The following is a 25,233-nucleotide window of genomic DNA, read 5'->3' as shown; positions in this document are numbered from 1 at the left end:
CTGCTCGCCATCATTACTTCACCGCCACCTTACCTCTTTTACCTCCGCAGACGAGACCCCTTTCCTCTCCATCTCTATGGAAAAAGCATTAGATTGAGAGAGACGATTTGTATAATTTTATGTTCATCAGATCTAAAGCAGGGAAATAGAGTGAGAGAGAAATCTAATCAAAATGTCAAGCGACGGCGACGATATTGACGAAGATGAGCTTCTGCAGATCGCTTTGAAAGAGCAAGCGGAGAGAGACCTCAATTACCACAAACCACAAGCTTCCAAGGCTTCGAGGCCAGTTGTTAATCTTATTCAGCCACCTCCGCCTCCTCATTTTGTAAAGGATCAGAGTAAGGGGGCTGCGTCCAAAAACCCTAGCTCCAATCCTGCTCAGGTGCAGAAATCTCGTCGAGGTGTCGATGAAGATGATGATTCGGAGGTTGAGATGCTTAGTATCTCATCAGGAGACGAGGATTATTCCAAGGATCGTGGTTCTGCTTCCAAGAGTCGTGCTGCTGCTGCTGCTGGAAGAGGGAGAGATGATGGTGGTGATCGGGCCTGGGACGGTGACGAACCATATTCCTGGAAGCAAGTCGACGAGGCTGAGGTATGTGTTGATGTTAATTTCAGATTTTTCAGTCGAAAGGGTCTGAAGACGTTACATAAGCAAGAAACTTTATTACTAATTGTGTGATTTAATACGGGAGGCAGACAATTGCTGCACATGAATTGCAGGTGAGGCATATTGTCACACTTTGACCTTTACCGTTCTCAATTTCAAAATTCTCGGACTAGAGAGTTCATTTTACAATTTAGGTGGTCCGATCCACAAAAGAAAAATATTTGTAGCATTGCCATTATCTTGTAACCATGATCACAATGCTGTTTGAATTTAATGTTTATCTGGGAGCTGGTGGCAATGACCAATGAGAAATGGTTGATATCTCCATGTTCTGATACTAGAATGCAGTATCATAGGGTTGTGTCTTAAAGGACACGTTAAGGATACATCAGATACGAGACATACAAATGATGTTGAGAATTTTATAACTGATGCCCTAGTTGAGACAGATACCTGCAACATTACACCAGCACCACTAGTGAGCAGATGAAGGAAGAAAAAGAAAAAATGGGGTTGGAAAAAACGAAACCCACCAGCAACAGAAGAGAAACAACTCCGTGTTACAAAGTATACAAGGCGGAGAGATAAAGTTAGAAGAGAGAATGAACTACCAAAATAAATTCTTATAATAAAAATAACCTTGCTCTCACTGCTGAATTTATGTACCATGTATACAGTTAACCCAATTAGTTTACAGACAACCCCTATTAACGAGCTTGTATTATAAGGGTTAAAACACCTGAGGTACTAGTATTCAAAACAGCTGCTAGTCATATTAGAAGAGCCAGCTCCAGCCAAAGTGCCAAACCCAAAGGAGAGAAAGTCTTAGATGTAAAAAAAAAAGGCAAATGGCCAACCAGAAAGTAGAGGCTATTCGTTAAAGAGAAAACAGTAGGCACAATGACAACAAAAGAAAAAGAAAAAAAAAAAGAGTGGACAAATGAAAAAAACAACAAAAACTACAAATGCTAGTACCTGAATGTGACTATATTGGTCTTGAGTTACTTACAGTGGAAGGCTTTGTCTTTTCAGTTATTAATCAGTGATTACCAGAACCCAAAAGAGTTATTTCTTCTTCGACTTCTGCTATTCTTATCTTAATCTTACTAGTTGCATAGGGAATCATTATTCAGATGTTGAGCATACTGAAATGTTTCCTTCTAAAATGTACATTTTTGGATAGTTTCGTATCATAACTGTTTTCTGCTGCTGTTTACAATTATAAAATAGCTAATGTTAGGTGCGATAATTGCACCAATGATGAAATAAAGGGAGACAAAGGTGGAGGAAAAGGATGCTTACATTTTGGCATTAACATGTAGTAGATTTTGTTTGTTCTTTATTTACGAAGTATCTTCTTTACCTCTTCGCCATTTTGGTTGCATTGGGAAATCAGTCTGATCAGACCTTGGCATTGACCTGCTTGTTTTTATCTCTCTATCTCTCTCTCTCTCTCTCTCTCTCTTGACATTGGTTCTGATTATCAATTGGGCGGGGGGAGGATTCTAATATGAGGTTGAGTTGGATTAGTGTGTGTATGTAATCTTTCTGAGTTCAGCATCGTCGATGCCAATAATTATAAAGGAGTTTGTTGTCTCTTGGTTGCTGTAGTTGAGATTGTGTTTCATTGGTGGGTTACTGTATCGGTGCCGTTGTTAGGCCTTGAGTCTTCACTCTTTTCTTTTTAAAAAAAAATTTCCCCTGATTTAGAATGGAAATAAAAGAGTTGTTATTCCTGGATAAGGTAAATCATGTGACATTGGTGCGTGCCTCGCAGCTCTTTATGTTCCTTGATCTTACTTAATGAACCCAGTTACTGTAGGAAGAATATGTGAATATTTATGAGAATCAAATAATCTGATTTAGAATGTATCGGTATAGCCTTTTTTCTCAATACTAGAATTGACAGTCACTGAGGCTGCATGAATCGGGGATACACAATAGAAGATGTGTTTATATAAGTGAGAGAGAGAGAGAGAGAGAGAGAGAGAGAGAGTAATTTCTCAACCACTTAAAATTTAGATCTACTCAATCATAACTCGCCACCTCCCTTTTCCCATTGTTGGTACTATTTAAAAATTGATTGTTGATTCACTTGTCTTTTTTGACAGCTTGCTCGTAGGGTTCGTGAAATGCGGGAAACAAGGACAGTACCTGTAGCTCAAAACTTGGACCGGAAGGTTTCAGTATTGGGTCGAAAGGGGCTTAACAATTTACATTCCTTCCCTAGAGGGATGGAATGCGTAGATCCACTAGGCCTGGGGTAAACTTCTCTCACTAATTTCAGTCTTATTCTGCATGCTCCTTAATATGATATCTGATACGCCGAAAAACCAATCGAACAATTTAACTAGATCAAACTTTTGACTGATACCCCTTCTAACTAGCTTGTTCTTTGTGAAAGCCTTAAAACAATTTGTTTCTGAATTTCTGTTATAAATTCATTGATTAGTATTTGGAGAGCAGTTAGTTTCGTGCATGCTGAGGGTGAGAAATTTTTATGATTACTATTTATTATTTGGAGGTGATTTTCTTGACATTAGCTGAAATAATTCAAAAGGTTCTTGATGACAAATTGAGTAAGTTTTGTAAATGGCATGTGAGATGTGTGGGATGTCTCAACTCTCGACTTGCAGCGTTTGCAGCTCAAATCCCTGGATGCTTAGGTCTTGCACTTCATGTGAGTTGTGACAAGGTTTGCCATATGTTACCAACAAGTGGCCGAAAATGGTGTCTGTCTACAATAATACAACTCAACATCTATTTTCCTGTTTACTGAATTGTTAATTAATTATTAATTTTGACATATTTTGGATTTTGAACCTATGAAGTTCTAATTTCAAATTAGGGATCTACCTTTTAAATGTTGAATGCTTCTTAAGAAGCCAGTGTACAAATTGGTGCTTGTGACTTGCTGCAACATTGTGCTTGCTTATATTTTTGAAATTCAGATTTCTTTTACTTTTCAATATGAACTGATGTAGGAATATTTTTCTTTTGTAATAACTAAATTAAACTATAATTTAGGTCCTAATAGAAAATTTTAATATGGAGAAAGTGAATGACTATGTTCTTTGGGATTTTCTAGATTATGTTCTGGACAGAAAGGGGTTTAAAGGAAAGTGGAGGAGGTCAAAGGGTGTAATTGATGCAGTTAAGGGGTCTAATTGAGCCAATCGGGCATTGGAATACTTTATTTTGGCCCATGTTTGGGGTTCTATGAGCCTTGTGCCTGTTATTTTTGAAACTCTTTAATAAGCCCAAAACATGAGATTTAAGGGGGTACATAGGATTAAGGATATGAGTAAGGTTTTGTGGCCCATGTGATATTAAGTAGTCGAGTTAGTTTAATTTAGTAGAGTGCTTTTAAGTTAGTGTTAGTTTAATTTAGTAGAGTCCTTTTAAGTTAGTTTAGGAATGTTAAGGCTTAAGAGTCATTAGTGGAATCAATTTAGGAGGTTTTATTTCTTTGTATAAAATAGAATGCTGGCGAACGCTGAAATGTTGGTCAAAACATTGAAATTTTTGAGCATCACAGACTGTTTCATTTCGACAGCCTGCAAAACCAACACGTTTTGCAAAATTTGGCGAAATTTTGTGAAACTGTGTACCATGAGTGTTATTTCTGGTGGTGTGGATGATGTGAGCATATATGGTAGACTCTGACGAGAACCGTTTATTTACTTTAGAACAGTGCTTCTCATTTTCAGCAATATATGCATTTCAATCCTCATAATGTTCAGGCATTTAACTAAATGGCTGTGCATGTTAAACTAACACATACTGCATTCAAATGGATGTCACTTCCGAAAGAAATGGTGTGTAAAGTCACCTTCTTGTTCACTTGGAAGGGAGATTTAGAGCTGCTTTTTGTTTTTTTTTCCAATTTACATGATTTGAATTTTTTCCTTTTGAAACTTAGGCGTCATCTGATCGCGGTGGAATCATCCTTTCAGGAATATAGGATTGATATTATGGTCCATTTTGCATTTTTCTAGTTTTCTGGGGTATTTCAATGAGCTTCTTCAAAGGATCTGTAGGGATATCTGATGGTTGGTCATGGATGACTGATAGGTGGTGTCTTGCGAACAGCGAAGACAGTGCTGTTTTTGATGGTTCTCGGGAGGGTTAATGATGCATAATTGATCCTGAACCAGGGAAACCATTGGGAGATCAATCGCATCTAGTCACAATATGGGACAAACAGAAGTTGATAATGGAAAATTCTTCACCTCTCCCTTTTTTATTTTCTTACATATGTAAGAAGAAACAAGAAAGGACTGCCAATCAAACTCTTTGAATCGCCACCAAAAGGGCTGAAACTGCATCACCAGTCCAAAAGGACAAAATCACCACTGCACTAGCAAGGCTGAAGCCAAAACTCACTTTTTTTTTTCCCTAATCATTTGAGGGTCTGAGCCATTTCTCCTTTATTTATAACTTTTCAGAAACCAACAAAATAGGAAATCTCTAGTATGGTAGGAGGATCCCTTACAACTTAAGTCTTCCTTTAAAACAAAACTATGTACAACATTACAAAATAGAAACTATGGCTGGATCATTGCATATCTATCCTACCCTACAAAAAGGAAAGAAGTCACAAAGTGAAACCCACAATACCCATAGTAGCTGGAATATCTTTAACACAATATTCCCCACTGAAATCTCCTCTAGATCTTCTATAATATCCTCCAATTCTTCTCTAGATTTTCAAGAATATCCTCCAAATCTTCTCCATACGATCTGTATGAGTGGAGTTGCTCTTTGTGTATTTCTAAGAATGCTTAACTTAGCATCTCCCCCCTTCCACCAAAAGAAGAAGAAGAAGAAGAAAAGGATGCTCACCTTAGCCTACTTTGGTTTTGTACGGGGGTTCTGTTACTGAGCAACTCCCTTCTTACTCACTCCTACAGACACCTCCCCCCAATGCAAAGGGAGGGGAAAAGTGGAGAATTAAAAACACAAGGTGCAAAACTGTTGACAAGTTGTGCAAGTAGTAAAGGAAAATTACTTGTTTTATCTTTAATGTTTGTCATGATTCTCTGGATATTTTGTTGTTTTAATTAATCTTTTCTCATTTTAGTTCATTAATATAGTGATTCTGCAACATCAAACCATCTTGGTTAGCTGGATACGACTCCTTGTTATGTGAGCTGACATTTTTTGGGTTTCCTTCTTTTATGCAATATGAGGGCAAGTATCTCATCTCAGAGAACCTATAATCTGAGTTACTGGAACTTTGGAAGTGGTTGTACTCATACGCCATCAGTTCTGCAAAGAGATTTGCCCCTCTAAAGACTTAAATGGCATAGCTTTACATTTGTTTTCTTCAATGCCCAATTGATTTTTCTTGTTATTGACAGGGTAATAGATAACAAGTCATTGAGGTTGATTACTGAGGCTTCAGAAAATTCCCCGGCAAAGCTTGATAAGGATTTCGATAATAGCACTCGTGGTACTGTTTTTAATTGGATTTGATTTAATTTGATTCATAAAAGCAACCTGTTTTTTTATTGTGTACTTATCTATTGTTCTTTTTTGGGATTTTTTCTAGGAAAATATTCTGACAGGCTCTTTCTCCCATTCTCTGTCACTTCAATTTTATTTTCTTCTCATGAGTACAGATGCTTATGGGTTGTGATCAATAATTGTTCATCACTTTGCATGTAAGAGGGAGGGAGACTGTAGTTGTGATTCTTCCTTCCTCTTCTATTTTTTTCCTTCATATCTATCTCAGTTTTTGGTCTTTTGGGGGGGGGAGTCTGGTGCTGGTTTGGAATTTGGACTTAAGACTTAACTAATGACCTGATGATGTGATGTTCCTGACTATAGCTAGGTTGAACATTTTCTTGGAGGGTGAAGGTGTTAGGAGCTTCATTTGTAGTGTTTGAGCCTCTCTCTTTTTGTTGATGCTTCTAAATTCACTTTCTTTTGTTGCTCTTAAAAAAAAAAAAAAAAAAAAAGGACACACACACACACACACAGAAACTTAAGATTGTGGAAGTAAGTACTGCAAATGATTTCGTAAATCTGCTTGGCCAACAGTTTCACTCCTTAAATTTGCAAGTCCAATAATCAGAAAGTATTCCACGAGTGTAACTTACCAATATTTCGGCACTTATATCTGAAAGTACATTTATTTCTTTCTGCCAAAGCCCCTATGAGATGGAAAAAGGTGTTTGTGTCTATAACGTGAAAAGATCTGTGTGCAAAAGAAGTGGAAAAAGCCAGATGCCTACTTGTATACTGTTCAGTGGTGAAAGATATTTGGCTTTATTTGTTTGGAAATTCAACTTGCTAGTTGCTTCTGTCAAAGCCATTATAAGTGAACGGGTTTTTCCATCATGGTCTCAAACCCCCAACCACACCCCCCCCCCCAAAAAAAAAAAAAAACAAGAAAAAAAGAAAAGAAACCCACAATTAGTGGTAAGGAAAGAAGTTACAGAAAATGATCCCTAATTAAAATGAAATGAGCAATGGAGAGAAAGGAATTCAAGGATGTCTCCTAAAGCTATTTTAGAACAACTCCAACATATGGAATTAATTTTGAAAATTGTTGAAGATATGAACAATTGTACAGAATTGTGTACTGCTTATGCAATTATGCACTACATTTTGTTCACCTTTTGATTCAAAATTAGGTGGTGAATAGACAAATGATTGGAGTATCTCTGTGCAAAGTCCCATAGAGTTTTTGGAAATGGGTTCCTATTTTAATGAGATTGATTTTCACGTAGAAACATTAGGTAAATGCTTTTAGTTGGGTTGCAAATTTATCATATCTTGCTTGGAGGTTGAATCGTGTCATTGATCCTTGGGAAATTTTTTATAGTTTAGGTAAATAAGTTGTCACTGGTATGAATTTGTTGAGAGAGAATGGATGTGTAATTTTCCAACAGAGAATAGGTCAAGTAGAATACTTAATGGTTAATGAATCATATCTCTCTGGTTTTCTAATGGATACTTTATTTCTTAGTTGATCTGCACTCTCTTCTTATCACAGGTATTGGTTCATAACTAGTGATGTTGCTAGGTTGCTATTCTTAAGAATATTTCTTCTAGAAATTCCGCGTATTGGTTCATAACATCTTGACATGTGTCTGCTACGTAGGCTGTTACTGTATTCTATTAGTTATGTTTGGAGGCACCTTGATTATCTTTATTTCTGAGTACCATATTTCAAGGCTGTAATGGTTTTCCGTCATTCCTGGCAGAAAAATTTATGTATTTCTCTGAGAAGTTTGACGCAAAGCTATTTCTATCCCGGGTGCATCAAGATACAAGTGGATCAGACTTAGAGGCTGGTGCTCTTGCGCTAAAAAGTGATCTTATAGGACGAACTCAGCAAAGGAAACAATTAGTTAAAGAAAATTTTGACTGTTTCGTCTCTTGCAAGACCACAATTGATGGTATGATGCTACTGCTTCTCACTTGGAATTTTTGACGTCAATCTCTTTTGTACCAATCAGGCTGAGTTTCCTCTGGTTTGTTCTTTTTTCCATTTGAGTGCTGCCACTTCAGTCTCCTTGTTTTGCATTTTGTTTCAGTCAATTGAATGCCTTTAGTTTCCCTTTGTTGTGAAAGTCTTAATTCTTGGGCAGATATTGAATCAAAATTGAAGCGAATAGAAGAAGATCCTGAAGGAGCAGGAACTGCTCATTTGTTTAATTGTATACAAGGTGTCAATTCACTGGCAAATCGTGCTTTTGAGCCTTTATTTGAGAGACAGGTTTGAGAAATCCCATCGTCTTAGTTTACAAGTATGAACCTGTTTGGCACCATTTGGGTAGATAAGCCTCACTTCGTTTCCTTCTTACTTAAACAAATGCAGGTTCAAGCTGAGAAGATCAGGTCTGTTCAAGGAATGCTGCAGAGGTTCCGAACTCTTTTCAATTTGCCAAGTGCTATTCGTGGGAGCATCAGCAAGGGAGAATATGACTTGGCAGTCAGGGAATACCGGAAAGCAAAGTCAATTGTTCTGCCTTCCCATGTACGTATGAATTGCTTTTTTCTTATTTTACTATTTATTGGAATGGTCCGAAGAAAGGGGGAAGGAGACAGAAACTTAGAATATGCCTTGAAGGCCATCCACCATGACATTACCAGAGCAAACCATAAGATCACCCCCTTCAGAGTCTGACCCAAGAAACCCTGCACTCACCTCACAGACAGAGAAATGAGAGACTGATTAAGGAAGGCAGTGAAAAAGTCAGTTTTTCTATGGTTTGACTTCAGTTTCAAGATGGGCTGATCATTACTAATATTATGCCTAGTTATTTTGGGTCTTGGATGTCTGATCACCCCAATCCCCGACCCCGGATTTTCTCCTTCAAAAATTAATCCGAAAACGACACAATGTTGATGAATGAAAAGCAGCTGGAATTTTACATAAACGTATATTTGAAGTTGATAGTTGTTAGGAAAATACTTTCTGTTTTGAGAGCCAATTTTCTTTGAAGTTTGATCTAAAAACTTGATATGAAAGACTTATTTTGTTGTGGATTTCTATTGTAGGCCTTTCTTAATTTTCGTTTATGCAGTTGCTTGAAAGAATAACCCTCCATCTCTAATATTTGCATCTCTCTCACTGTTCGATCTATTCACAGTAATTATGATTTACTTTCAGGTGGGAATACTAAAACGAGTCCTTGAGGAGGTGGAAAAAGTGATGAATGAGTTCAAAGGCATGCTTTACAAATCTATGGAAGATCCACAAATTGACCTAGCAGATGTATGTTCACTCTTCACTAAATCCATATTTATCACCAGTCTATGTATGTTCACTCTTCACTAAGTCCATATTTATCACCAGTCTTTAGTGGTTCTGAAATTGAGTTGAATAAACAATCCACATGGAACATGAATGACTAAGTTTGATCTTCTGTGCTAGAACACAAGACATTGTAAACAGTAGCTCCCACCACCCCTCCAAAAAAAAAAAAAATGAAAAAAGAAGTGAACAGTAGGAGATAGCTTTCCTAGTATAGGCGATGATGTGATTTATTTATAGTCACCATTTCTATCATGGGTATTGGACCTTTTTGGTGCCCACGGGTATATTTTGTTGATGAAATATGAAATGGGAACAGGAGAAGGTCCGGACAAATTGCATTTTTACTATCATTGAGGCATTTAATATTATAATTATGCATTGGATTTCCTCCAATTGGTCATCTTTATGGGAAAGCATAGTTCTGCATGATTTAGTCTTTCTTATCTCTTTGTAGTTCATCCTCTACTTTTATACTGCTTATGGCTGTGGACATCTTCTGGATATACTAGAGGCTGCTAGTCATTCTTTGTCTTCCCACACAACTAACTTACGCTCTGTGCTTCTCCCAGCTTGAAAACACTGTGAGACTGTTGTTGGAACTGGAACCTGAGTCGGACCCTGTATGGCATTATCTAAATATTCAGGTTAGATATGCTCTTCACAGTGTAGCAAGAGTCATAACTATATAATCCTTGTGAAATGCTCTTTAAGAATCATCAATTCTCATATTGCTTCTTCCATAATTGACATTATTATCAGTGCCATCAAATTCTTATTGCATTTGGTTTGTTCTTCGGCAGAATCGCAGGATTCGAGGGTTGCTAGAAAGATGCACCTTAGATCATGAAGCCAGGATGGAAGCTTTGCATAATGAGATGCATGAGAGAGCACTCTCTGATGCAAGGTGGAGGCAAATCCAGCAAGATTCAAACAATTCTGTATGTGTTTCATCCAGATAGATCTTATTTTATAAAACAAAATCAAAGGATTTAGAAACTTGCATGAAAGTTACTACAAAATGCATATAATTCCTTTTATCTTCTATTGTCATCAGTCGGATGTCGACCTCTCCCTCCTTGGGGAGGCCCATGTGCCTGTAGATTCAGAAGTGGTGGACCTTAATAGTGAAGAAGTGGATGCCCTAAGAGGAAGGTATATACGCAGGTTAACTGCTGTGCTTATCCATCATATACCTGCCTTCTGGAAAATAGCACTTTCTGTGTTCAGTGGGAAGTTTGCGAAGGTATCTTGACTATCTTTTTTGTTGGAGCCCTTCAACATCCTTGAAATTACTGTATCTGTGTGCTGTTTTGGGTACTCTGTCAGTTATATACTTCTATATGGTCATTGAGTTGTTTACAGGATGCTCAATTGAATGCATGGGTACATGGATGATTTTATTTTATGTGCAAAATTGTTATCAACACTTTGTGACTTGTTCTCATAGTGCAGCTTGGAGATGCAATGTTAATACCAAAACATTTTAACACTGTTGTAGACTAAGCACATATCTTTCTAGGACTTACCATAGACAGTCTGAATAATCTAACAGTCGGTAGATATACGGGATCATGCACTTTCCTCCCTAAATTGACATAAATGGTACTATAGCTGCATATACCTTGTATGTTTCTTTACCTGCAAATGGGATGACTCAACAGAGGATGATTTTTGAGCTCCTTATTTTAACAGATGTTATGAAGGGTCAAGGAGCCTGTTGAGGATCTGGTAACTGGCCTTCTACATTGTTTGTTTATGGTTATTGAACTAAGCAACGTTGTGTTTGTGAAACAAGCCTCTTTTCCTAGCCCTGGGTTATATTTGCCTGCATACCATCAGGCCTGGTTTGTTCTTGTGGGCTTATGGGTTTTTCTAACACAAATATAAAGAATAACCTTTGGCCTCAAAGGTTTGGTTGGCTAAATTAAATATGACTGTTGCCCCTGTTTGTTGCATGCTGTTGTATGGCTATCAAGAGATATAGCAGAAATACAACAACTCAGTCTTATCCCAACTAATGGTCGGCTACATGGATCATAACCAAGCCAAGTAGAAAAATAAGGTAGAAATGTGGGGGGACGCATCAAAAGAAACAGTGAAGTCTCACCTATGTGGGATCGGCAACAATGATATTGCCCTTCAATCAGATCTATTCGAGATCATACTAGGGACAAGACTTAAACTTTACATGTCTTTCCTCACTACTTCTCCTATGGTTATCTTAGGCCCGCCCCTATCTCTTTTAGCTTCTTCAATCTGAATGAGATCACTCCTCCTTAATGGTAAATCCTCAGGCTTTCGTTGAACATGACCATACCACCTTAAATGGCTTTCTTGGAGTTTGTCATGACTCGGGGCAACTCCCAGATCAGTACGGTCATTACCTTACTTCATCCTTCATAGTTTTTCCGCATATCCTTCTTGGCATCCTCATCTTTGCCACACATAGCTTATCTATATGACACTTCTTAATTGCCCAACAGTCTGCCCTGTGCATCATAGCCTGTCTAACTGTTGAACAGAACTTTCCTTTAAGCTTTAAAGGAACATGTCTACATAATAACATTATGTTTCGTTGCTCTATTGTGTAATTTCAGTGAGTAAACCTTGGTTGCACGTTCTAAATTTGGAAACAACCTCTTTTGTGAAGCAGGGGTAAGAATACGTACATTTTCCCCTCTCAGACACTCAATAGTGGGAGCCTCGTGCAATGGACACTCTTTTTTGCTCTATTATTGTAACTTTTTTTTTTTTTAATCCTTTTTTCTCACAAAAGAACTAAGAGTTGGTTATTTTTCCTTTTGTTTTTTGTTTGGTTGGATTGGTCAAGATCTTGTTTCCATTTATTAAGAAGTAAATGAGCTTCATTCTAGAATCTTACCCTTTTGTTGAACTAGGTTTGCTATTTTGAAATCTTAACATTTTATTTATGTTGATGAATTCTATTCTGAAATCCATATGATCCTTTGCTACAGTCATCCCAAGCCTCTGCTGAATTGAATGTCAAAGCTTCCACCAACAAGGTTGATGATAAAGTCAGTGATGTGAAGTACTCAAGTCATTCTCTTGATGAAGTTGCTGGAATGATACAGAGTACAATATCGGCCTATGAAGTCAAGGTACTTACACACTCTTCTGTCAATTATATTTCTGGGAATGATGGCTTGACCATTTAATTAGTGTGTGATTCCCTTTGGGTACTAACTTCTACGTGGTTATCATTGAGTTACTTGGTGGTTGTTGACTTGTTGGCTTGGTAACCACCTATACCAAAGCTATTTTGTTTAGCCTCTACAAGAGATGTGTTAATATAATATGGATTCTTCTTTGTTTGATTTCAAATCCATCTTATAGTGTAATCTGTTGTAGACATATTTAGGTGCATCGGTTAGTAGTTTATCATTTCTCAAGGCAATGGTAGAATAAACCTGGAACAGCTGAACAGGTTGAGTGATTATGAATAGGTTAAAATGGAAGAGATTTTTTATGCAATGAGTGTGCTCCATGGCCAGGAATGTGAAGGCTTTTAGTCCGTCAGTCGGGTAGTGTACATCAACTGGGTTATGACCTTGAGAAGGGCCTCTCCACCCTGAAGCCCGCTCGGGCTTTTGGGTTGGATGCCGTCAATCTTATTGTGTGAATTGTGGTGAGTATTAGAAGTTTCATTGTCTTTTGGTAGCATCAAACTGCTGAAAAAGACAATATTACAGTAAAACTTGGTGTCGTCTTTTTGGATGGATAACCTTGGCCATTTCTGTGTCCTAGTCCCATAATAGTTTGAGAAATGTATGTGGATTCTTAGCATTTTTGTATATGATTCCTTGCAGCTTAAGGCAGTCAGTACTTTAAATAGTTTAATGATCTTTCTCCCCATGGGTATGATACTAATCTTCTGGTACAGAAATGTTGGTGGTTTTCTGCTCATTTGAGAGTCTTGATGCTGTACAACTAGGGGTAGAAGAAAGTTTTTTTGAATTACCTGCAAATTACTTTTGGGTTGGCTAATCCCAATCTAGTTGATGCCTGGGTTGTGCATTTATCAACGCAATCAGAGCTTGCTTACTTCCTGAGGTTTTGGTTGGCCATTTACCAACTGTTTAGAATCTAGGCCAGTGTTCATGTTACACTCCATCAGCATTATTTTATGCATCTATTTTTTTTGTTATTCTGTCACTGTTATCTTTTATTCAGTTACTAGGTTGGATAGATGGGTTCTGTTTAAAGTAAATTTATTTATTTTCCTAAAGTGAATTTAATGAATGAACTTTGCTGATGAACTGAAATAAATACACTGCTGATGCTGCTATTGCAGGTCCATAGCACTTTCCGTGACCTTGAAGAATCGAATATTCTACGTCCATACATGAGTGATGCCATAAAGGAAATATCCAAGGCATGTCAAGCTATTGAAGGAAAAGAGTCAGCTCCTCCTAGTGTTGGTACTTAATAACACTTCATATTTTCTGTCTGATGTCTTCTCAGATTTTCAATTCTGAATGCATTATTCTTTGATAATGGCAGTTACAAGTTTACGAACACTTCATGCGGAGATCACGAAGATCTATATTCTCAGGCTCTGCTCGTGGATGCGGGCAACAACTGAAGAAATAGCAAAAGATGAATCATGGATCCCCGTGTCTATCCTTGAAAGAAACAAATCCCCATACACAATATCTTTCTTGCCTCTAGCTTTCCGCACAATGATGGGCTCAGCAATGGATCAGATCAGTTCGTAAGTCTTCTATGCATATTGTTCTTCCAAATTATATATTGAATCCTCAGTCATTGGAATTCTTGGGATGGGGATTTTCTGGTTAGCAATTACAGTTTCCTGTGTTGGACTTTACTGTGAAAAGCTTCAGGCATTGATATTTCCTTCTTAGGACCATGCAGGCATTGAACTGGGCATGATCTCTAGGTTTACAACCTTCCAAATGAGATGCATTGGTAAGTTGTTTCATAAAGGGAGGCATTTTTCCATTGTGTCATTCGGAAGTTTGTTCCATCCTAGTCTGAGCTTGTTCTGAGTAGTGATGAATTGGATCTGACTCTTGTATATAAATAAAGGTTGGTTGCAACTGGACCCTCTTTCAGGAGTCATCAGAAGACCTAAAGGTCTGAGTACAAATAGTTTGGTGGTTGGGGGTGCTGCTCCATACTGGTGCAAAACAATGCTGAAATTCATAAGGTGCTGTTGTTGGGGATTTATAACTGTGGATGCAAATTTCTTGCTTGGAGGGCTGATCATGTTCCTTTCTTGGCTTGGTTTGGGGTTAGTATCTGATGATTCTTAAACACATGTGTTTTATGGTTGGAGGTCTTCTCTGGAGGAATTCCCATTGAACATCTTGCAAGAATACCATTAGTTCTGGTCTGTCATCATGTTGATGAGATGAACAGAGACCAAAGTCTGACTGATTAGGGGTCCCATTGGTGGTGGCAGTCACAAGGAAGCTCCATTTGTATACTCCTGATAGTGAGTGGCATCCAGTTAAATCCTCTGGCCTACAATCCTTGTATAAGATTGGCTTGATGAATGAGATTGGTCTGAAGTATCATTTGACAGTCCAATCTTCTACCATTTTTTTTTTTAAGGTCAATTTTGAACTTTAGGATAATTCCTTGGACAGGAGAGGATTTGAAATTCGGAGATTATGGGCGATCACTCATACAAGGGAAAAAATCTAATGGTTTTGATAATAGGGAAGTGGTTAATGGTACTGTGCTCAGATTTGATTGCTCAGAAATCAGGGATATGTGTGGCACCAATGCACTTGTTAATGGCCAGATGAGAAAGCCTGGTATTCAGAGTCGGGATATGAATTGGTTTCAGGTGCTCAATGGAATGTGGCATGCAGGTAGACTGATGTGAGGTTGATGAGTTGTCATGAAGTGAATCAGCACTGCATTTATTGTCTTTTCATTGAGCTAAGCCTTTTGAAGGAAAATAAATTTGTGTTTGTCCAATGATTGGCTGCTCTATTAAAAAAGAAAAAAAAATATGGAGGTTGTGGAACATGGTCTAAATACTCTTGCTAATTCAGAATTACTTTTCTATTGTGTCAAGTGGGAAAAGATGCAGGAACCCCAATTATTGTGAGTTGGTCTTTTGGACTTGTTTAGAAGCAGGGAGTTTCCTATTAGAGGTCTTGGTGTCATGACTGCCTCCATGCAACAAGGGTGGTGGTCTTGTATCTTGGTTATTTTTCATACTTCAAGAAGAGGGGTGGTGGGGGGATAAATGTATGTGTTATCCTGGGATTGTAGGGTCCTTTGTTTTGGTGGTTCCTTTTCCTTGCTCTCCTTTATGTGTTTTGCACTTTTTTAATGCATATTTTATTGATCAGTAAATGATGCTCCCTCAGCTTATCTATCGGGGCATTTAGTGCAGAAGTAAGGAGTGAGTTGATACACATTAAAGGGATTAAAAGACCCAGGGATAGACGAAGGAGACTTCAAAATTACTGTCAGAAAAGATATGAACAGCTAGTCTTGAACCAACTTGACCTGAGGTAGAGTTGAACTTTGAAAAAGAATCCATGTAGATGTCCCATGTACATCGGAAATGGCTTAGTTGAGTTGAGTTTAGCAATGCTAGGACGACCCCCCCCCCATAGGCTCCCAAAAAATGCACTTGCACCACATAGTAGCGCCCCTATTTCATCGCCTTATTTTCAGGATCTTTTGATTCCACAGAGTCCGAATTTACGTGGGGGTCCTTTAGATGGCTGACCCTGGGTCCCCAAGCCATTTCCCATCACTGGTCAATTAATAATTTTTTTTCGATCCTTATTTATCTAACCTTGCAGACATGGTAATTGTGTGCTTGGAATGGAAGTTTGATTTCCTTGCAACAATTACCCCTATTAAATCAAGCTGTTATATATTAAAATCTTTCTTTTAATATATGGTATAATTGCAACCAAAAAAAAATAAAAAAATTAAGTAGCCTACCAAATTACTCTCTTTCAACCTTTCTAGGAGAGACAATGAAAAAAATGGTATGAGCTCTGTTAAGTCGAGTGCGATTTGGTGAGATTGAGAGGATGAATGGATGGAACCTGATTCTTTTTTATTAACAGATTTGGATACATAGGTTGGAATTTGGTGTTTATTTGTTCAACAGATTATAACTGAGAGCCTTCCTTTGGTGTATTTGTACAACATATTATAACCGAGAGCCTTTGATGTGTAGTTGTACAGCATATTATATATGGAAATCCTCTTTCTAATCAACTTCAGAGTTTAGTGAAGTGGTCTCCCTCCCCTTGTGGGGGTTTAGTATTTTATATTTTATATTATGCATACTTTGGACATGTCATTACTTTCGACACTTGACGGAGAGTGTCCTTTTTTTTTTTTTTTTTTTTGTAGCATAAATTCTCATTTGCATCGTATGAAGTTGTGGAAGGCATTTATTTTGTTCTTCCAGATTTTCTTTCAGTGTACTTGGAAATATACAGTAATGTGATTCAAAATATTAGGAACAAATCAAAGCCAATACAAGTAAACAGTTTAGTGATTAACGGAATCTTTCTGTCTCTTTCAGCCTTCATGTGGTTGGCCATGGGCTGGCTTTTGAAATTGGCCACTGCTTCAAGTCCAGCTCCTTTTTCAACTATAAAGGACAGTTTGACCCTGACCTTGTTGACTTGTTGCCTGTATGACTTCATAAAAGTTTCAGGACAATTTTTTCACTTAAATAACCAAAATGAACTGGTTGTGTAGGCGCATATCAAGCCGTCCAATCATTTAACCCGGACATGTCAGTGGTATATATATATATATATATTTTTGGGTGGGGGGTTAATGATGCAAGTACTGAGTGCTGATGCAGTAAAATACTGTGTTTAATATTGTAGTTTCTTATTGGCTCTATGAGTTGATTTATTCTCTTTTTAGTTCTTTCATTGGTTACTACATCATTACATATCCATTCTGTATTCATTATGTTTGTAAACATAACGTTTACATCCCCTTGATTTATCCGTTTCCCCTTGAGTATAGAATTTTTGGATCATTCTGGATTTTTATGCAGTTGAAGGACTACTCTACTATTTTTTAAGTTACATTTCCCCATCATTTCATTGGTCTTCTTCTTCTTGCATTCCAGGATGATTCAGAGTCTATGGAACGAGGCTACAAAGAAGTCAGATAACATTTTTCTGCAACTTCAAGAAATTCAAGAATCTGTGAGGCTTGCATTTCTGAACTGTTTTGTGGATTTTTCAGGTACAATGGATGAGTAACTATGATAAATTTTTTTTTTTTACCTGGATTATGTGTTTTTTCAATTACTAAAATATGAATATTGTCATATTCACATCTGTCAGCTCATCTGGAGCATATTGGAGTTGAAGTGTCTCAGAATAAATTGAATAGAGATACTTCAAATGTAGAAAATGGATTTTTACAACCTCAAGCAAAAGCTCGTGGTCTTCACCCTGGCAATGTTATTTCTGATCCTCATCAAAAGCTGTTGATAGTATTAAGCAATATTGGATACTGCAAAGATGAGCTTTCACATGAGTTGTACAAGAAGTACAAATATATATGGCTGCAGCCTAGGTAATTGATTCTTTTGTCCTTCCTTTTTAAATAAAAAAGATGCTGGATGTCAACTATAACCTTGTCCCCAACCCCAGCCCCTCTTCTTTTTCTGGGTAGAAGAACAAACGTTTTATAAAGAGGGAAAATAAAGCAGAACAATGGAGAAGAGAATAACGAAGAACACAATACTGAGAGGGAGCCCTCAAAAGAAAGAACTCCCTCCTCTTCCACCCCAACAAGAGCTAGAAAACCTTCCAGTGAGTCCCAAACCCCCACCAAAAACTAGTGAACCCGAATCCAGCTCTATCCTTCCTTCTGGGCCCTGGTCCTTCCTAAAAGTACCAGCCGAAGGCAAAGAAAAGCAATAAGACTATTATTAGCCTTGTTGATCATATATTTGCATCTGAAAGGATGAATTGGCTAACAGATTTCTAGGATATCTTAGAATGTTTTTTTATTTTGTTATTTTTCTGTGTCTGCTTTATTCAAACACTACTTTTATAGCCTTCCGAGAAACCTCCAAGGTTAGTTTAGCATCATGTTTTTGTTTCATGTTCCATCTTTTTTTTCTTTCCAAGATCATATCATTGTTTGAGTGTTTATCATTTATTCTTTTTTTCTTCTTTTCATAATTCAGTCCATCCAGTTTCCGGTTTTTCCCTCATTGTTTTAAATTCAGCCTTCAGTCCTGCACCAGAGCTCACTAGTCCTTCTGGGATATTTGTTGTCCATCAGAAACAAACAATAGTGAAGCATTGGTGAAGCAGAAAATAAAATTTTATCTCAAGCAGAATGAAGGCATTTGGAATTCTAGGGCCTCAACAATTAAAAATAGTTTCGGTACCTATAACAGTTTTCACACTTAATTCATACTCTTATCTCACTGGTTAGATGCTTCCCATTCTAATTACTTCAACTCGGAGGTTTAATGACTTTCCTTCTGTCAGATTATGCTGATTATGCTATACTTGGTATCCAATGCTGCAGGGATAAAGATGTGGGGGACAGTGATGTACATGATTTGGCAATGTCTTTCTCTGCACTTGAAGAGAAAGTCCTGGCACAGTATACTTTTGCAAAGGTATAATCTTTGAAATGCCTTTAGAATGTTCATTGACATTTTTTAACTTACCAATGTGGGATTCATTTAAGAACCTTAATGCTTATTGGTGAGCAATCAAGGATTTGAAATTTCAACTGACAGCAGAGGCATTGAGTAGCTTTACCTTATTAATGGATGCAAATCAAGTCCAGTATTCAGGCAACTTGTTAGTCTCATCTACTTACGTGTAATAGTTGTAGATGCTAAAGCAGCAGCAATTTCTCTTAGTATCAGTGTTTGGCTGACTTAAAACTAAAATGGAGATTCTTATCTAGAGTGTACGACTGATGCCAGGCTCAATCTTCCCACGTTTACCCTATATGATCTTTGCTTGGTCTGGTCTTAGAGTTTTAAGCCTTCTTTCTATTCTGTTAAGCCCTCTGTTTATTCTGTGTATGTTGGTATAGGTATTAGTTCAACCTCAATTTTTGATAAAATTATTGTTTTGACAACAGGGACCTTATCACTTCATCAGGGAGTGAATCATATTAGTTCTACCTTGCATCAATGAGTGTCATAACTAAGATGCATGGCATGTTCGGTGAAATGCTGTGGATTAGCAGAATCCCATATTCCCGTGGTTAATTGTTGCTCTAAATTACTTGAATAGGGGGTTGGGTTTACAGTTGAGTTGGAATCATAGTTCAAAAACTTGCCAAAATTTTGGTGATTTCGATGAGGCCGAGACAGAGTAACAAGCGAATTAAGGAATAAGCAAAGTTTCGGCGAAATTTCTGTCAATTCGGTAAGTTTTGATCATTTCGGTCATGTCTGCATTGTCGACAAAATGCACTGTTTCGGCGAGATTTTAGTCATTTCAGTCGAAATCTACATTGTAGACAAAAATGCATTGTTTCGGCAAAATTTCACCCATTTCGGAGTATTTCGGTTAGGCCGAATTGAGATCAAAACCCTAGTTTTCGAACTGTTGTTGGAATTGGAAAGCAAAGTTCATTTGCTTGTAAGCAGTGGAGTCAGACTTGCAACTCCATTAGTGGAGAGGGGAATTGTACTACTTCCGTCAGTCACCAAAGATGAATTGTACAGGCAGTTATCAGATGAAAATGACATGGAGATTGCATATGTTACTAGATTCTATGAAGTGTGTACAAATTGGAGATTTTAGTTTTATTTTTGAAAGGAATGGAAGTTATGTTCTGTTGAGTGAAAGTCTGTAGTATGGCAGGATACAAGAAGAGCAGGGATGTCCAGACAAAGAAGATATTTGATGTATGATTTTGATCTACAATGTATCAGTGGGACGATTATCATGGTCTGTAAACCTTTTAAACCCCATGAGAAAGGAAGATGTTAAAAGTCATGGGGCAAGGCTGCGTACATTTGCCCCTCCCAAATTGTGCATTGGATGCTCTTTTTATTTTTTTTTCTTTTCTTTTTAAATAAATCATGGGGTGATTAATTTGGTCTATGTGGACCTTTTTTCTACTTGAAGAGGGAATAATAGAAGAGATGAATGTGAAACGCCCAACAGGTTTGACACTTGGGTACAAACAACATCAATAACAAACTCAGCCTTATCCCAACACTGTCAATAATACCCCTCCCTTTTGTCCTTATTCCTACACGTATCCTTGCATTACTTCCATTCCAGTTCTATCCCTGTTCTTTAAATAAGAATTCCCTTGTTTCCTAACCCACATATAACTTCCAAAGTGGCCCTTTAAAATTTTGGTTAATTACCAAACTGCCACTCCTTAAGTACTTGGATTGTGTTAATTGGGTGGGCCCAAAAGTGATCTGAGCCGGGTTTTTGGAACCCCGGATTGCACCATATCTGCTCAAAAACCACAACTCCCCTGATTATAAATCTTGTCAAAAAAGCTGTTGCATTCGTCCATTAGCATAATGATTTGAACTTTCCTAATTCAAGTTCCCTCCCCCCCCCCCCTGCGTGGTGTGGATTTCATTGGAGGTTGGACTCATGGCTCAAGTTGTGAAACATCTTGAATGAAACATTCATCTTCCAATTTATCTTTTATAAACTTTGTATTTTTATGCTAAACAACCTTCTAACAAATCAGATTCTCAAATTTTAAATCCTTCATATGTGTATTTTACATGGGTTATTTATTTATTTATTTGTTTTTGTGGTTTTATGTCAGTTTTGTTGTGCTCTGTTACCAGGCAAATTTGATTAGGACAGCTGCAATAAATTATTTATTGGATGCTGGAGTTCAATGGGGAGCGGCACCTGCTGTCAAAGTAAAGATTTAGCAGAATTTGCATTAGTTGGATCTTTTTTCTTTCCTTTTCTTTCATATAGGTTCAATCTATAAAATGCTCACGAGTTGCTCTACATTTGCAGGGTGTGCGAGATGCAGCTGTGGAGTTACTTCACACTCTAGTAGCTGTGCATGCAGAGGTACTTTGGGCATACGTTTTTTGGAATCCCATCCAGCAGTTCACTTACATCTTTATGTACACAAGCATTTATATTCTTTATCTGTATGAGTATTAGGAAATGAAACCGTTACCATAATTTTTTTAAGCTGCTTCTTATGTCTGGAAGTTTTCATCTAAGGAAGCAGGCCATAACTAAAGGCCGAATATCTTTTTGTGTTTATAGAGGACATATCTGCATGCAGTGAAACTTAGGTTGGTACATAATGCTTTCACGGGTCTGAGAAGCCCAGTCTAGCTTGCATATAGATGCACTCGTGCACCTAATTATCCGAATAGATAAAAGCACCTAATCCCATTCCCTACTGAACATATAAAAAAGAGCATCCCAATGCACGAGGCTCCCACTATTGCAGGGTCTGTCTGGGAGGGGCAAATATACACAGCCTACCCCCGCTTCGTGGAGGTTGTTTCCATGTTTCGAACCTGCAACCCTGATGGTTGTAATAACGCAACCATCAAGATCAGAAATCAATAGAAAATTGTAGACTATTATATGTAGGCCTTAGATTCGAACCGAATTTCAGGTAATAATTCTCAACTGAAGGCCCTCTTAAAAAGAGTAGTAACATAGAAGATTGAAAGGATTTCAGGAAAAAAAAAAAAACTAAAATTGCCCAAAAGTACCGTAGCAGGACATGTGTTTCAATTTTAGACCAAGCAAAGAGTAACCAATCCAAATGAGAACCACTCCACCAAAGTCGTTTTAGTTATGGGGAGGGGGATTTGGAGGATTCAAGCATAGAAATTCTGGTAAAAAAAGACCTGGTTTTACAGTTCTTGAAAGGTCTGCATAAAGGGGGAAAGTCCAATTCCTGGTTGATACTTGAAACACTAATCAGTAGCTATTATTTTGAGGGATTTTTTTTTTTGGGCGGGGGTGGGGGTGGTTGTCCAAGAGAGGGGAGGGTGAAGGGTGGGATTGATCCCAGTTCTTGGCTACAAGAAGTTGAGGACCTTACTGGCTAGCTAGCTGGTTCCTTCATTTGATAACTGGTTTAGTATTTTTGATATATTTTAGAGGGTATGCTGTACTTAATAAGTGAATAGTTATTTTTGGTTGAGACCTGAGAGGCATAATTACAATTCACAATTTTATAATCCTATTTGATATTCTTGATATAAACTTTATAGTTTACTCAAACCTATTTTACAAATATTTTTGCAGAAATTTTGTTTCCTTTTTTAATTCATGCTAATATATCAATATTCTTTTGATTTCTCTTGCTGTTCTGCTTCTCTTTCTGTGTGTGTGTGCATTTGTGTTTGTATTCTGCTATCTTTCCTTTTATTTGTTGTGTCATTAAGCCACTAGAAAACCCATTTAGACAAAAAAACATTTCCTATCTAATTAGAGGTCCATATAACTTGTGCAAATCGTGTCCACAGGGTCCACTGTGGTTGGTCCTAACTTTGGGCTCTGTTTTTTCACAATGTGACCATCTTCAGACTTGATCCTGTATCTTCACACTCACAGTCCAAGCTTTTATTGCATGAAGTGGCATGGCCTCTAACAATTCCTAATCTAATTCAGCAAATCCCAAATTGACTTGTGACTTAAGGACCAACTAATGGGCCTGTTGATAAAACCATGTTCCAAGCAAACACCCATAGCTTAAGCCCATCCCCTGCAACTCTGATAATTAATATTTAATCATGACAATGGTGATAAAAACTCTGAATTATATTACACTTGGAGTGATGTATTTTTGCTCTTCTTTTCTGGATAATGTCACAAGATCCCTATTTTGGCAACTGACACCTTGGAGGACTGTCCTGTACCAATCAGCTATAGAACCTTATTATTTTAATTTCCCAATGCTTCATTGCCTTAGGCACACAAATATGTCAGGGTCAAGCTATTTTTCAGCATTTGGTCCTGACAGTGGAAAAATCTCTTTGTTGCAGGTTTTTGCTGGTGCTAAGCCCCTGTTGGATAAGACACTGGGTATTCTTGTGGAGGGCCTGATTGATACTTTCCTCAGCCTTTTCCATGAAAACAAAGCCAAAGATCTCAAGTCGTTGGATGCAAATGGTTTCTGTCAGCTCATGCTTGAGGTGAATGAATTTTTCAACATGAACATGAGGTCCATTTTCCACACAAAATATTAAAAGAACAGGAAAGGAAGACTTCTGATCATTCAGAATATGATCTGTTTCTAATGCATCCATATTTTTTAACCGTTGCTACAGATGAATATACTTTCATGTTATGCTTGATATGCATTTCCACTTGCTAATGAGAAAAACACCGGAATGCGACCACAGAAAACAAAAGAAGGGAATGGAAACAGAGGTGTTTCCAACATTTTTGAAAATTTCGTGACTTACTGCAATATTGCTTCTAATTATGAAAATGACAACTGGGTGGCAAGTCTGTTTTTGGTTTGACCTAAGAATATTGAGAATCACCTAAACAATTGATTTCCCTAAAAAAAATGTGTATTAAATTATATAATGAGATTGACATTATTTTGATGTTAATAGTTAATATAATCTGTGTAAACATGAACTTTGAAATCTCCAATGAATTTACCTTGCGAAAAATTCTTGAAAGCTAGAGTCAAGGCCGGATACTTCAGAGAATTGCTCCCTATTGTCCTCAATTTTTCAGTAAATAATGATTGGGATGCTGAGAATTACTAATTTTTTAATGTCTGCAGCTGGAATATTTTGAAACCATATTGAATCCATATTTTACGCCCGAAGCAAGTGAGTCTCTTAAATCTCTACAAGGAGTTTTGTTGGAAAAGGCCTCTGAGTGTGTGACAGAGTCTTCTGAGAATCCAGGGCATCATCGGCGGCCAACTCGCGGGAGTGAAGATGCACTTGTGGATGATAGACAGCAAGGAATGACCTTGTCACCAGATGATCTAATAGTAAGAAACTTCACCCTTTGTACTATTTTTTTTTTGGGATTCTGGAGACATCAACACTAAGTGGATATGCAAGTGGGCAGATGACCTCAGACTCTGTCATCCTACCGAGTTCTCTTTATTATTCCAATCTTTGTTATAAATCGAACCATATAGACCATTGAATTGGGATGGGTGTGCGGTATGATAATGTGTTTCATGTTTGCCACAGGCTCTCGCCCAGCAGTATAGCTCTGAGCTACTTCAAGCAGAGCTTGAGAGGACTCGCATCAACACAGCATGTTTTGCGGAGTCAATTCCATTGGACTCGGTCCCAGAACCAGCAAAAGCTGCTTATGCTTCCTTCAGGGGATCAGTCAATTCACCAAAAAGTTTCAGATCACAGACTGTTGAATCCCCAGGTTACTCCCGGCATCGACGTAGATGATGGTCAACTCTCTAGTCTTCTTTTCCTCATTATGCCAAATGTAATTTATGTTGTAATAATATTATTTATTTATTTATTTGAAAATTTTCCATGTGGTCATTCTTTCGGTGCCCTGGTTGTACCCAGTGTGCTTGTGTTGCTGATGCTTAGAAGAGCCTTATTCGACGATGTTGTCTTTCAATATATCAGCTCTTCTTTATTTGATGGCTGGCTCCCTCATTTTCTGACTATTGTTTAGCAGAATGATCAAAAGAATGTGGTATGTCTTTAGTGGGAACACTAGTACATCATAGATCAGCCTCACCTCTGAAGATCCCTCGCCCTTTAAAAGGTTGCTGTGTAATAGGAAAGGTTCCAGCATCAATGTTTTCCAAATGGATCCAAGCAGTTTTTGAAGGAATATTTCTGATTGTAGCTATTTTAGAGTTTGAGGATCAGTAGATCTTACAGGTGAGGCTGATTCAAGAAATC

At 37.7% G+C, this 25,233-nt stretch overlaps 1 protein-coding gene across 1 annotated transcript; it reads left to right on the top strand.

The window, feature by feature from the left end:
* LOC122060859 (exocyst complex component SEC5A-like) lies at positions 1-24,966 on the top strand. Its single transcript, XM_042623955.1, has 21 exons — positions 1-598; positions 2,725-2,876; positions 5,977-6,068; positions 7,828-8,022; positions 8,215-8,342; positions 8,445-8,603; positions 9,240-9,344; positions 9,956-10,030; positions 10,187-10,324; positions 10,441-10,629; positions 12,362-12,505; positions 13,699-13,825; positions 13,908-14,118; positions 17,500-17,618; positions 17,720-17,954; positions 18,924-19,017; positions 21,184-21,261; positions 21,365-21,421; positions 23,368-23,517; positions 24,123-24,338; positions 24,547-24,966. Exons 1-21 carry the CDS (start codon positions 173-175, stop codon positions 24,760-24,762), a joined length of 3,306 nt encoding a protein of 1,101 aa, XP_042479889.1. The 5' UTR covers positions 1-172; the 3' UTR covers positions 24,763-24,966.
* Positions 24,967-25,233: the final 267 nt, after the last annotated feature.

The sequence above is a fragment of the Macadamia integrifolia genome, chromosome 2 (genome assembly GCF_013358625.1).
Source record: "Macadamia integrifolia cultivar HAES 741 chromosome 2, SCU_Mint_v3, whole genome shotgun sequence".
Lineage (NCBI taxonomy): Eukaryota > Viridiplantae > Streptophyta > Magnoliopsida > Proteales > Proteaceae > Macadamia > Macadamia integrifolia.
The sequence above is the reverse complement of the archived record's forward strand: the minus strand, read 5'-3'. Positions and strand labels throughout refer to the sequence as shown.